This window comes from Kogia breviceps, chromosome 13 (genome assembly GCF_026419965.1).
Source record: "Kogia breviceps isolate mKogBre1 chromosome 13, mKogBre1 haplotype 1, whole genome shotgun sequence".
In the NCBI taxonomy this organism is placed as follows: domain Eukaryota; kingdom Metazoa; phylum Chordata; class Mammalia; order Artiodactyla; family Physeteridae; genus Kogia; species Kogia breviceps.
In genome coordinates this window covers 11,538,830-11,553,295 of record NC_081322.1, presented here as the reverse complement: position 1 = coordinate 11,553,295, position 14,466 = coordinate 11,538,830, and the positions used below count along the sequence as shown (strand labels likewise).

Genomic DNA, 14,466 nt, shown 5'->3' with positions numbered 1-14,466 from the left:
TATGATGACAACTTAATACTATGGAAAGTGCTGCCTCTACACGTCCCACCGTGAACCTGAGTGATGAAGTGAGAATCTTACCTTGTTTCCTCAGGGAGACCCAGGTGGCATTATAGGCCCTCCTGGACTTCCAGGTCCAAAAGGTGAGGCTGGCCCTCCAGGAAAAACCCTGCCAGGGGAACCAGTAAGTACCAATCCTTTTACCAATATTTCCTTTGAAAGTTGATTAATTACTGTTTGTGTGTTCCCAGTTTCAGATCACAGGCATGGGAATGTTTAGGTCTGCAGAAAAAGAAGTATTTATCTTATTCTTTAGATCAGGGGTCTAATCTTTTTGGAAATTTGATGCAAGCAAAGGGCTCTCATCTGAAGAAAATGCACATACACGCACCATTTTTCATACAATTTTGGGAGATTCATAGGCACCCCTGAAGCTTCTGCAGGGACTATTTAGGGATCTGTGAAGCCTAGTAAGGTATGATAGTTTTAAACCATAAACCTTCCTTGGACAATATCTTAAAACAGAAGAACTGCCTGAAATTTCCCTTCTAGAGGCTCTGCATATATAGCCATAGGTGGTCATCTTTAAAAAATGTCCTTGTGGCCTGGGCTAATCCCAGGACATAGAAAACTGGATAGCTGGAAAATCCAACCCATATGCCTGTTGCATCTGCCTTTTTTTCTCATCCCCTTTGACCTTTTATATGAATAGTAATAAATAGTTCTCAATATCAGATGCCTCATTTTAAAGATGAAAACATCTTATATTTTAAAGTAACTACACAAAATCTATAGCCTAGTGAAATTTGTATTCCCTCTTCCTTACTATTTTACAGAAAAGATTTATTCAAAAAAGATGAAGAGCAATGAAATATTTTTGAGTTATGACTTCTAAGATATAATTAAACTTTTTAGGAAAAGAAATGTACTCACTTCCTTTTCTTTTTCTTTTAGGGATTAGATGGAAATCCTGGAGCACCTGGTCCGCGAGGGCCAAAGGTAAAAATATCATAGATAATTTTTAAAGAATTAATAATTAACGAAACGTAACTGGAAAATCCACGCCCCTTGAGCCTCACACTAACAGGAACATCTAATTGCACAGGGAGAAAGAGGACTGCCAGGTATCCACGGCTCCCCAGGTGACATAGGCCCCCCAGGGATAGGAATTCCTGGCCGAACTGTAAGTGAAATTCAATCAAGTTTTTGAAACCCTGTTGATCCAATGTTGTGAAATAAAATCCAGCAACAAATTTGAATGTGGAGAAAAGAGTGAAATGGTCAGAGGAGATACAAAAAATGCTAGTCAGAGAGCAAGAATTAATGGGCATTTGGGTTATATCCTAAGCACAGAAGGTACCCACTGTTTATTGACTTACAGATGCTAATCACACATACACTGATTTTGAATTAGAAGGAGTTACTTAACACTTTATTCCTCCATTCTATATATGTAAAAGTACAAATGAGTGTAAGTTTATGAGAATGCCCAATATTAGGTTATTATATATTACTGTTTGTTTTTAATTAGAATAAAATGAAAAGTTACTTTTCAAGTGAATGGAGTGCCTATAAATGAGATGATATCAAAAATCTCTATGTAATATCTTAGAGAAGAGAGAATAGAGATAGCTTTTGATAGTTAAGACAAATAATAGAAAGTTTTTTGACGTGTTTTAGCTATAAGGGTAATAATGATAATAAATGACCATTGCATGCATACTTGTGGACTAAATAGCAGTAAGAGATAAAACTTCTTATTTACTATGAAAAAAGATAAAAGATTTTGGGACAAGAAAAGTGAAATAGATGGTTATCCTAAAGACATTAATTTGGGGATTGGCCTTGAAATGAAATTATCGTGAGAGGTAAAAGAAGATGCAAATAGTGAATGGTTATATTGTGTGTGGCTGGTGTTTGATTTTCCAGGGTGGGAATATAAAGACCACTGGAGATGGGAGATTAAACAAAGTAAAAAAGTAGGTCAGGAAATTATTAGGGGAGTGAAGGAGGTTGCAGCAAAAAATAAACCAACAAACCAAAAATAACTTAGGCACACAGTATAAAGAGAAAGGAAGCAGAAGGTAGCTTTGACACTATGAATATTTCTTTAAAAGTAAGCAGGGAAAAGGCAGTGAGCAGGTAGTGAAGTCAGATGCTGAGACCCCAGCTCTCTACTCACCCAGGTGGTCAGTCAGTTCCTCATCCAGGGGTCCATGGTCATGAGATGGGGATGGATCTGTCATCGTTAGGTTCACTGATCATCTCCCAGCCTCGTTTCAGTTACCCCCCAATTCCAGTTTTCTAACATAGAAAAGAATAACTGAAGTTTCATCTCCAGTTCCCATCCCTGAACACTGGTTCTGGCAATTTCTTCAGAGAAATGACTCCCAGTAAAAAGCAGGAGGGAAAGGGAGCCCCAAGCCCGTTACCCTGTGGCCGGCCAGTGTCTAGCAGACAGGACTTGGGCGTGTTGTTTGTGCGCCCGTGAGGGGGCAGGGACCGATGGCGGGCTCGGGGGCGGCCCAGGCGTCTGAACACGGTTACGGTGGCGCTTCCAGCACTGCATCTGGTCAGGCGTTCACCTGCCATCCAGAACTCCTGGCCAGCTTTGCAGAGAGTTTTCACAGTGTGCAGGGTGGCAAGCCCTGTTGTCCACTGTGTAAATTACAGTACCTGGCCCTTTATGCCACTTGGGTAATCTCTGGACCTTCCCAGCAGAATTCTGATCACTGAATCTCCTTCCATTCAGGGCTCCCAAGGCCCAGCTGGAGAGCCAGGGATTCAGGTAAGCTACTTAACCAAGTTATCTGGCACAGCAAATCCATCTTGCTGACTGGGGGGGTGGGATGGGGGCAATTACTAAAAGACTATCCTTGTAAGTAACTATTTTCCCCCTTTTCCAGGGTCCTCGAGGTCTCCCTGGGTTGCCAGGAGCTCCAGGGACCCCAGGGAATGATGTAAGGACAGTTTTTAACCTACTTCCCCTCTCCCCCGCACCTGTTTTCATCTGAACCTGTGCCGAGGTGCAAAGATTTGAACATGCTGCTTCTGTTTTCAGGGAGCTCCTGGGAGGGATGGAAAGCCAGGTCTGCCAGGCCCTCCAGGTGACCCGGTATGTTGACAGACTGTGCCTGATTTATGTATCTTTAATGCACCCAGAAGCCAAACAGCCTACCAAGCAAGTTTTGCTGTCCAAACTAATTAGAATGCTCAGTGACTGCTTAGTGATTTTGTTTATCCCCACTTTTTTGTAGAGGGGAAAAAAATTCAATCTACATCAGCATTTTTGTGTATGTGATGAATACTTATTTCCTGAGGGTATAATTCAGTTGTACACTTTTTGCCGCAAGCTGAACCTTGGTGTATAATGTCTCAATCCCATGGAAAATTGAGTTAAAATACATAGCCACAGATTCTATTCTTTCTAATGCTAGTGACTAAATGAATTTCAGTTTTCTAAATGAAAGTTTGCAGGTGAGTTTCCCACAATATGGTACATATCTATTGATTCAGTGGCTTTAAGAATGCTGAAATGGTTAAATTACAAAACTGGCTTAAGTAGGCTTTTCAGAACAGGTTTAGGCACTAAATGGGTGTTCCAAAGTTTTATTTTAGGTTAAACCTTGCTTTGAGTGACAGTGAAATCCCTTTAAATAGCCTCCAAATTGGCAGCTATAATTTAAGAAGCCATATGGTGGTATATGACATTGTATTAAGAATTTTGTATAATAAAACCCAAATCTAGCCTCTCGGTTCTGAGTCTCACAAATCCTCCTACACCGTATGAGCCTTGTGTGCCATTATAAGTCACGTGCAGAGGGGTACCTTGGCCTTTAACTCCCTCGCTGGGTGAATCATGTGTGTATGTGTATTGACTGGGAACCTTGAAAGCATTACTGGGGTTTATGGTGTCTCTCTGAAAGGGCGCTTTAAGACACGAGGCCAAAGCACCGCCCGAGTCCTGTGTCTGTTTCTGGATAGGTAACATCATGTTGGCCAACCATCCTGATGTGGAGGCTCTTCTAAGCCCGACTGTTTGTCACCATGGCGACAAATCTCAGCTGGCCTGGTCTTTTGAGGGAAAATATCTGCAATCATTATGTTTGTATTGTATGCCTGTATATGTATAATTACATGTATTGAGGGTTTTTTTCTCTTTATCCACAGATTGCACTTCCTCTCTTGGGAGACATTGGGGCCTTGTTCAAGGTACTCTGTGGCTATGTAAGAAATTTTGTGTTAATTTCCGGGAAAAATCAGAAAGGAAATCTTTACGAGAATTTGAGTTCATTGCTTAGCCTGAATTAAAATTCAATTTCTTAATGGCAGAACATCTTTCAGAGAGAAAAAGGAACATGTATATCTGTATATGTTTAGTGCCACTTATACTAATTCCCTACTCTCTTCTCTACCAGGCTCTCATTTTGGGTGTGAAGGAGCAGGGGGCCAGGGGAGGAGGTGGTAGTTCTGAGATGAGCTGCGGGAGAGGAACGGTGTCATTAGCACCCTTGAGTAGATGTTCTCTCTCTGGAACAATAGCTTTCTCTTAATGGTGTTTACCCACCCAGGCTCATCACTGTGAAACCCAGTCCTTCTCAGGGTATCTGCCCTGGCCAGTCCAGGATGGAAAGCAATGCTGCTCAATAAACAGCTAGCTTGCAAGGCTGAGCTTTCATGTCAGGGGATTTTACAAAGTGAGTTACAAAATTCCATAGCTGACAATTGCCCGAACACCTGTGACTCTGTTAAATAAAAATGATCTCTCCCTATTATCCACCTCACAGGGAATTAATCTTGCTACCATTTTTTTTTTCTCTAATACTTTCCTCTATTTTATTTGTAAAACAGTTGGGGGGAGGTTGATAATGGGACAGCTGGAGGTTGTGTATTTACATGTTTCTTTGTGGAATGCTAAGACTGAACCCAAGTGAAAGTCTGTCCCTGTATATTCCACTCAAACCTCATGTGTCGTATCTGCCAATGTATGAATGGACAGTATATTTGTACACACACACACACACACGAGCTATGTGTGTGTATATGTGATCTATTTTATATTCCCAGCATTTAGCCCAATGGTTCCTGCAACGACTTACTCAGTAGTAGGCAGGCAGGAATATTTGTCGAATTGAATTCACAAGACTAGAATTCTAGTAAATATATTTGTCAGGTGATAAAGGTTTTGAGAATAGTATATGAATATAAATGTAAATGTAGATATAAATATAAATATATAGAGGGGGGGTTTAAGACTTTCAAAAGCCAACATTTTCTCATAAGTCAGAAAAAGTATTTAAGGGGGCTTCAGGAGGATCTTATGTTTATTGAGTTATGATTACATACCAGGCAACACACTGCTTTACTTATATCATCTCACTTAATCTGCACAAGAATCCTGTGAGTTCAGGCTGTGGAGTTTCGCATTCTGTACATGAGAGACCTAAATTCTGAGGAGTTACTTTAAGTGCTTTACTCAGAGTCACACAGCCAGCAAGTGCGACATTAACACAGGAGTGCAGGCCCTCAGGCAGTGAGCCTCGTGTTCTTTACGAGGGCAGTGATGTGGGAAATGGCGGGATTGTAGGCGTTATATCATTCCAGAGCAGTTCGGGTTCTTTGAGGATCAAACTAAACTATTGCCTATACCGATGGGGTGGTGGGGCAGCTCGCACTACAGACAAAGAGACTGTAAACAGGCTCTGACCGGGAGAAGAACCAGGGCTCCGACGGCCTCAGACACGCAAGTAGTCAACCGTTTCACCAGGGCAGCATCCCCTTAATAAACGCGCTTTGCCGCGGTCCAGACCCAGCATCACCTCATGGAGGTTCTGAGTCTCAGGGGAGCCAGTTGGCAGGAGGTGGGCAGGACCCTTGACTGACAGTCCCAGCGAGCTGTATTCAGCAGAAGAGAAGCATGTAGTTCCCCAAAGCATATGGCGATTTTAATCCTAATCCTGTCACCCAGTACATTAACTGTCCCACTCTGTCTTAAAGTCTTTGGCGGACTTGATCGTCCTGCTCTCTGTTTTCAAAAGCTGTGTTTGAATCACGTGTTGAAAAGGACTGACGTATTTCCCAGCCCGCATGAGGTTCACCTCCAAAGACCTTCCTCCAGGGTAATCTTGTGTATCACTCCTTCTCTGGACGAGATCGTGTGTTAGCTGATGACTGATGCGTCTTTATCCTCTCCATGAGAAAAATCTTAAAAGATATTTTTTCAAGAACCTTAATGAAATCCACTTTTCCTTCATTTACCATCCAAGTAACCCTAACCTAAAGAAGATGAGGTCAGTTTGAAATGACTCTAGAAAATCCTATTGACTTGTAATTATTTCCATTTTTTATGTTTTATTAAAACAATCATGAAACTACCACAACATTGTAAATCAACTATACTTCAATAAAAATCAAATGAATAATCCATCCTAAAAGGTTACTTATATACAAAGTAGAACTAGACCCACAGACATGGAAAGCAAACTTATGGTTACCAAAGGGGAAACGGGGGAAGGGATGAATTAGTTTGGGATCAACATATGAACACTACTGTATGCAATAGATAACCAACAAAGACTTACTGTAGCACAGGGAACTGTGCTCAATATTTTGCAATAATCTATAAGGGAAAATAATCTGAAAAAAAAGATATATATGTATGTATAACTGAATCACTTTGCCATTTACCTGAAATTAACACAACATTGTGAATCAACTATACTTCAATTAAAAAACAATCAATTGAATAATCCATTCTAAAATGTTACTATATATTGATATGCCATGTTATAATGTCTACAGATACAGTAGACATTCTTTATACTTTTTGAAATACGGAAAGCTTTTTGGTTCTCTGAAGTCCTCAAGCATCTCTACCTTCGCAGTTTTTCAGATTTAGTAGGGGTGGTTCTACAATTATGTATGTGTTTCTTAACTCCTGTACCAGCACATTAGCTCAGTGGAATGATCCCAGTGGTAAAATTAGTTTGGGAAACTGCACATTCCAACTCCTTCTCATGTATTCCAGCTCTGAGAAGGACAACCATAAAGAGAACTGTTCTGACCCAGCATTTTTTAGGCAAATTGCCTCAGAACCTTTTCAATATCATACAAGGGGCTTCCCTGGTGGCGCAGTGGTTGAGAATCCGCCTGCCGATGCAGGGGACGCGGGTTCATGCCCCGGTCCGGGAAGATCCCACGTGCCGCGGAGCGGCTGGGCCCGTGAGCCACGGCCACTGAGCCTGCGCGTCCGGAGCCTGTGCTCTGCAACAGGAGAGGCCACAACAGTGAGAGGCCCGCGTACCGCAAAAAACAAAACAAAACAAAAATATATCAAACAAAATTAGTCTTCCATGGAGCACATGTTTGGAAATCAAACTTGTGCTGATATACACTGGGTCAAAAATATTGAGCTTCATGGGCTTCCTTGCCAGCTTCCCAGGCAAGCTTCCGTTCCCTCTTCATGCTTAAGGATTCTTCCCTTTGGTTAAAAGGATGGAAGAATTGAGGCTTAGACTGTCCTCCCTTTGGTCGGTTGTTAAATCTAAACTGTCTCCCCCACTCAGTAGTCCCTATCTTATGCCTTTCCTGATCATATTTTCATAACAGTTTATTTAAAAGTAAGCCTCTGTAGGCTTTATGTGATAAGAAGTTTATCTTGTAAGGTCAGATACCTAAATTGAAGCCTTTGCAGATCAGCTAAAGAGTACAGAGAAGGCAATGGAAAGGTGATTCCACTTACATTTCTGCACTTGGATTTGACTTAGAAGTCAAGTCCCAGTCACTCAAATTAACTGTTGCCCACATGAGTGTTTCCCCTAACAAATAAAAGGTTAGTGAGCTGTGTTTAGGGTCCTCCAACTGATTGGGCTCTCAAAAGGGGAAATCCTTTCTTCCCGGTTTTTTCTTTCTTCCTTTCTTCCTTCCTTCCTACCTTCCTTCCTTCCATCCTTTCTTTCTTTCTTATGCTTTATGCTATTGGTTTTGTGAGCTCTGTAATCTTGCTGGTTATTCCAAACTTTATTGTCACCTCCCTTTTTAAACATGCTGCTAAGCAATTGAAACTCTGTGCTCTTGACTTACGAGTTTATCCTTTAAAATGGTTTTTGCCTCCCCCCAAAGTAGTCTTTCAAACTGAATAAATGAAGTTGCTGAAAGTAGAGTGACATAGCAATGGCTGTCACTCAGCTCTCACCGAAGTTCAAATAGAAGTTCAAATCCAATCAGTGAATAATGAATGTCCAGTGACCTTATCTCTATCTTCATTAGAACTTCTGTGGCAACTGCCAAGCCAGTGTCCCTGGGCTGAAAGGCAGCAAAGGAGAAGAAGCAGGTACTGGTGAGCCTGGACAGTTTGATTCTGTAGCCCAGAAGGTAAGAAGGGGGCTAAGTGTTGGTGGACCCTGGAGGTGACACATGGCGCCTTCTCTCAGCTGTGACTGCTCTGTCCTCTAGGGCGATGTAGGGCCACGGGGTCCTCCAGGAGTCCCAGGCAGAGAGGGACCCAAGGTAAGGAAGTCTCTCCTGTGTGCAACCTTTAATTAAGGGTAAAAAAAAGAAATACATTTTAAAATACAGTCCTTTTTCTAAAAATATTTTGGAAAAGTGGTGTAAAAGCCATTTGCAGATGTCATTATTTTTTTTCCCCCCGATTCTGTCCAAATGACATGCCCCAAGTGTCCTGAGAAGAGATATGTTCATTTTCCCAAAAGATGACAAAATGACTGAGTGTACTAACTAAAGTATTGTGTCTCTAGGGGAGCAAAGGAGAGCGAGGCTACCCGGGGATACCTGGGGAGAAAGGCAATGAGGTAAAAGGCTCTTCTCTGATCCTACTGATCTCCTCTGATCCTCAACAGCCCTACTGTTGATTCTTTCCATGTGACACAACAAAAGGACATCAACTTTCCTATATCTCATGTTTGATGCTAAACAAATAGAAACAAAGACAGGTCTTTTCCAAATGTTAACACATTTTAAATAATACGTTGATGCTTATTCTCAGTGATCCAGTTTTTGAGACAAGGGAATTCAAACACAAAGTTAACATATTAGTTACTACGTTTCTGTTTTCTCCTAGCAGGTAACAATTCCAGCTCTCTCAAGAGAAAAGCAAGAGGAAAGAGGAAAATGAGATTTACTGAAAAGAATCCCAGAGTAGCTCATAGAATTGAAGGGATAGTTAGCAACCAGCCTAGGGATAGGGCAGCTCCAGAGCTCAGCAGAACCTCCCTGGGCTGCTGCTGTAACGTGACTCAGTTTCAGTGACCTCGGTTTGTTTGTATCTCTGCTCAACTTTCAAACTCTTGGGAGGAAGAAAAAAAAACAAACAAACTATCAAATGGGTCTGCTTGGACTGGTTTCAGTCAGCTGCCCGCCCTCCCACTAAGCTTCAAAGTCAAATGTGCTCTTGAGATGGTGGCATAATTTTCTAACTCTCGGCCACACTGGTGCTCGGGGTAGCATTTCTTTCCTGCATAATTCCCATTCGCTCTTAGAAAAACCAATTAGGATGATGAATTCTTGTGCGTTTAAACCGTTTTGATACTAATAATTCTTAATGAAAGTAAGCAAGCCATCTGGCATATATTAACCTTGATGTTAGTGCAGAAAATCAAAATGATATAAAGTAGATCTTTTTTTTGAGTTGGAGTTATATATTTCACATTATAAATTATCATCGTGTTATTTTTTTTTAATTAACGTGGATTCTATTCAAGAAGACTGGGAGGATTGGCTTGTTTTTCTTCCAAGTTAGAAATTGAGGAACAAAGAAATACAACATTTCTTTTCATCTGTAAATAAAACAGTAAAGGCATTTTATTTTCTAAATAAGGAAGAGTTATGGAGCTTTTGCATCTTCATGCTCCACAGAAAGTTGCACTAAAGTTCAAGCACAGTGTCTGATTTTAATAGTCGAACAGCTTTTAACTGCCTAGACTCAAGAAGTAGGCTTTAAAGGCAATTGAGAATGTAATAACAAAAAGATCAGGAAATAATTGGAATTCGGGTTTTTTCATAAGTGACTCTAAATCAAATTTATTAGAAGTTAACTTTTATTGATTCTTCAGAAGCCTTAGCACTCCTGGTGAACTGAAATCCCTCCTTCATTCCTTCACTATTTTAGTGTGCTTTTCCCTAAGTACACCTTGTTGACTCTTTAACACAGTGTACACAGACTTTGCACAAGACACGTAGACAATTCCAGCTAGTTCAGGAGGAGATTCTTCACTGTTTCTTCACATCACATGAATAGTATGAATAAACCTGAAGTAACATACTAGCTCAGTTGGGCCTTTGGGGGGTAACGGGGCGTTCGTTGCAGCGTGTCCCTCTCAGGCAGGTGGGAAATATTGAATATTATCTTGTCTTCTACTTGGACTCAGATATTCCCTGAAATTTTAATTTGTTGATTTGTTTAAGTGAATGAAACTTTGCCCAAGAACATATGTATTTCTAGCTGGCCAATAAACTATACTATTTTAATATGCATATAATATCTAATCATACAAAATCTAAGATGTCTGTTCTACCCTTAGTGGAAAAGATGCAGGACACTCTGTCTCTTTGAGGAATTCCCAATTATTATTTAATTATTATCCAATGGTCGATTAAATCCATTTGGGAACTTAAAGAGAGGAGTTGCCTTTCGGTTTATTGCTCTTACAAAAGTGACATTATTGGCTTCCCTGGTGGCGCAGTGGTTGAGAGTCCGCCTGCCGATGCAGGGGACGCGGGTTCGTGCCCCGCTCCGGGAAGATCCCACGTGCCGCGGAGCGGCTGGGCCCGTGAGCCATGGCCGCTGAGCCTGCGCGTCCGGAGCCTGTGCTCCGCGACGGGAGAGGCCACAACAGTGAGAGGCCCGCGTACCGCAAAAAAAAAAAAAAAGTGACATTATCCTCAACGGTTTTTACAGATGTTGCTTCACAATGCAAGGTAGCTAATTAGCAGATGCTGATAGAAAACAGACTTACCTCTCATAGTCAGAGGGAATTCTTGCTTGGAATACAGGTCTTTCTACAATATTTTAGAATAATAATTGATAGGACATGAAAAATATTGTCAGCCATAAGTTGTAGCAGTGGAAAAATAAATATTCTTGGTAGCAACTGAGGTAGGACTTGCAAAATCAAAATACCAGAATAGGGAAAGAACTTAGCTCTAATGATCCTTGACTATGCAGTAAATTTTAATTTGTATTTTAGTTTGGTACAATATGCTAAATTGACTGTCCTACTCTTTAATAGGTATTTGTCTTCTTTAGTGACCTTTCTTGTCTTATAAAATTACCTGCTTGCTCCTTTATACATACATAGTAACTTTTACCCTTATTACAGAATTTCAGCTTGTTCAGAGAAAGATGGCTGAGAATGATTTTTTTAAATTTATGGACTGAGGTTTACTTTAAAGTTTAATGTAGTCTTCAAAGGTTAATGAATCCCAATCTTATAAACTGGACTACCTAAAGACTCACTCAGCATCTCTAGACTGATTCGGTGTTGAGACTAAAAGTAGCAAAAAAAAAAAAATAAAGAATACATATGAACACACATATCTTATACACGTACATACAGAGAGAATTTTATGGAAATGTGGGTGTTTTGAGATAAAGCCATTTGTGCCACAGCATTTATCATCTCCAGACATTTAGAGATCCATTCCCAAAGGAAATTTGTTTCCTTTCCACTTATAACCCCGTAAACAAGTCAATGGTGGGGGAATAAAGAGAGTCAATACAACATGCCAATGTGTACCGCCCACAAATGCCCATGGGCACATGCGTGCATATGTGCGTGCACACACGCACCCACCCACTGAGCATGGCCAGTGAGGATGATACCATCTTGAAGAAAGTATATGTCCACATTAACACAAGTATACATAAGATTTTACCCAAGACTCTTGTTACATGAGGAATTTCTACACATTCAAGGAGAGCCTTTCCAGCATTTCTTCACCTCCCATCACATGGAAAAACCTGAAGGAATATATGATCCCATTAGGCATTAGATGGACAGACCTGGCAGAGCTTGGTCCTTAATCCCATTAATGCAAAGAACCTTGATCCTGTAGAACTTTGTTCCTCTAGAGCTCCCATAGATAACGATGTAGCAATTTTACCATGGTCACTTCGCCTGGTATTTATAATATGTATAAAATTAGCATATTTCATCGCAGTAAAGGGTAAAGGAATTTATTATAACAATGAACGGTTCGGCACTATAAAAGGATTACTCAGTAAAGAAAATTCAATCCTGAAAAAGTGGAACCGTTCAAAATAGAACTTGACACGTCATATGGTTATCTGAAATAATAAATGGGTATTTAAAAGTATATTTTTCCCATTGTAGAAGTCATCTGAGTTCCTTATAGAAAATTTGAGAAATACACAAAAGCACTAAAAAGACAAAAGTTATTCCTATTTGTACTTCTCCGACTGTTGGTAAAAGTCATATTATTGGCCACAATTCCAAAGTTCAAATGCCTCTGAAAACCTGGGAAATTTTTCCCAAGTTTGCAGCAAATTTATTTGGCAGCAAAATCTGACCTGACGTCATATGGAGCTAGTCTATTTATCCCACTTGGTGAGACTATCATATGTTTTGCTATAGAAATATTTGTGTGTTTATTAGCAGGTGCTGCCTCAGGTGCCATGGGAGTGTTACGTACTATCCAGTACGAGCACTGTGTTCCCTTTGAAACAAACCTGAAAACTCAGAACCCTGAAACACACCTGGCACTAAAGTTTCCAGATAAGGCATTATGAGCCTCTATCAGTCTCATAGTTAATGAAATGCATTTCTAACTTTTTAATAATTTGGACCTTACTCTATGTAACATTTTGTAACGTTTCCTTTGTTATTCAATAGCTTTTGAAACATGATTTTAACAGTTGCAAAACATTTCATATTATGTATTTTTGTGTGTGGTACGCGGGCCTCTCACTGCTGTGGCCTCTCCCGTTGCGGAGCACAGGCTCCGGACGCGCAGGCTCAGCGGCCATGGCTCACGGGCCCAGCCGCTCTGTGGCACGTGGGATCTTCCCAGACCGGGGCACAAACCTGTATCCCCCACACCGGCAGGCGGACTCTCAACCACTGCGCCACCAGGGAAGCCCCATGTTATGGATTTTATGTAACTTATTTAACTAATATTCTTTTGCTGACTTACTTGGTAAAGGAACAAATTAATTACATGAGTTATCAGTTAATCTTACCAATTCTTCCTTGAATATATAAATGTATCCAGTATAATTAGCATGATGCTACAAATCTTAGGCGGGGCCTAAGAAGCTATCTCTTCACTTTTACGCTTAAGCCATTAAGGGTTCTAAATTTAAATTCACCTATGAGCTGTATTTCTTACAATGAACTGGCCGGCTAAACTAAATACTGTATCATAAAACAGAGTCCGTTGTTCCACCAGCTGAAAGAAGCATTAGTGTAACCATGTATTGCTTTGATGGCATTCTGCTCATCTGAAATTTATATTTTCATGCTTTAGCAGTGCCGGCTTCTCAAAGATGCTATCGTCAATGGAGGGGCTCTGTGAGATCAGAAATGTTCTATGAATCACCAACACATTAAATTCTGTTTGTAACAAATTCCATGCCGTGGCATTTTAGCTTGCCATCCTTACTCTTAGAAAACGGGTGTTTGCAGATGACAAATGTGTTTCTTGATTAGCCAGCAAAGATGGGTAGTTTTCAATCGTCAAAATATTTGATGAACTAAAATGCTTTGTTTCCAATGATATAACAGATTTTATGGTAGGAACTATCTCTTTTAGGGTCTTCAAGGCGTTCCGGGACTTCCAGGTGCTCCTGGCCCGACTGGACCCCCTGTAAGTATTTGCTAAAATAGTTTCACTCACAATTCATATCTGCTGGTATGATGCAAAGTGAACTCACATTCTTTATTGCTTTTTTGTTCTCTGTCCCTCTGTGTGGATTATGCAGCTATTGCTGGGGAAAGTAGCATCCAACATCTCAGATTTTTGTTAGTATTCCTTAAGGCCGCTGGGGGTTGTGGGGACTTGTCATGAAAATTCTACCAGACCAGAAAGCAGTCTGTGATGAAGCAAGTCTATTTGAATAGACGTTGGATGTAGAGGAGCGTTATCTGTCTTTAGCTATAATTTTTCTGGCATTAACCTTAGGGAAAGATATTCTGATGGTTACACCCTTACATTTTTAAGCGCCATAAACTAAGAATTTATTCTCTAGACAGAAAAAAAAAAATGGGTCAAGGATTATCAGATTCAATTTACTTTTATTCCTGTTTCTGACTTAAAATACACTCTATTTTTTTTTTTTTTTTTTTGCGGTACGCGGGCCTCTCACTGCTGTGGCCTCTCCCGTTGCGGAGCACAGGCTCCGGACGCGCAGGCCCAGCGGCCACGGCTCACGGGCTTAGTTGCTCCGCGGCACGTGGGATCTTCCCGGACCAGGGCACGAACCCGTGTCCC

The 14,466-nt window shown here is 40.8% G+C and overlaps 1 protein-coding gene across 2 annotated transcripts in view; it reads left to right on the top strand.

Annotated features, from left to right (window-relative positions):
• Window positions 1–14,466, top strand: part of COL19A1 (collagen type XIX alpha 1 chain) — a 363,734-nt gene that overhangs the window by 299,596 nt on the left and 49,672 nt on the right. For both annotated transcript variants that reach the window (XM_067011389.1, XM_067011388.1), the window contains exons 26-36: window positions 95–184; window positions 955–999; window positions 1,106–1,183; window positions 2,753–2,788; window positions 2,907–2,960; window positions 3,062–3,115; window positions 4,171–4,212; window positions 8,269–8,373; window positions 8,455–8,508; window positions 8,757–8,810; window positions 13,789–13,842. In XM_067011389.1, coding sequence (XP_066867490.1) covers window positions 95–184; window positions 955–999; window positions 1,106–1,183; window positions 2,753–2,788; window positions 2,907–2,960; window positions 3,062–3,115; window positions 4,171–4,212; window positions 8,269–8,373; window positions 8,455–8,508; window positions 8,757–8,810; window positions 13,789–13,842 — 666 coding nt within the window. The remainder of the gene's footprint in view (window positions 1–94; window positions 185–954; window positions 1,000–1,105; window positions 1,184–2,752; window positions 2,789–2,906; window positions 2,961–3,061; window positions 3,116–4,170; window positions 4,213–8,268; window positions 8,374–8,454; window positions 8,509–8,756; window positions 8,811–13,788; window positions 13,843–14,466) is intronic.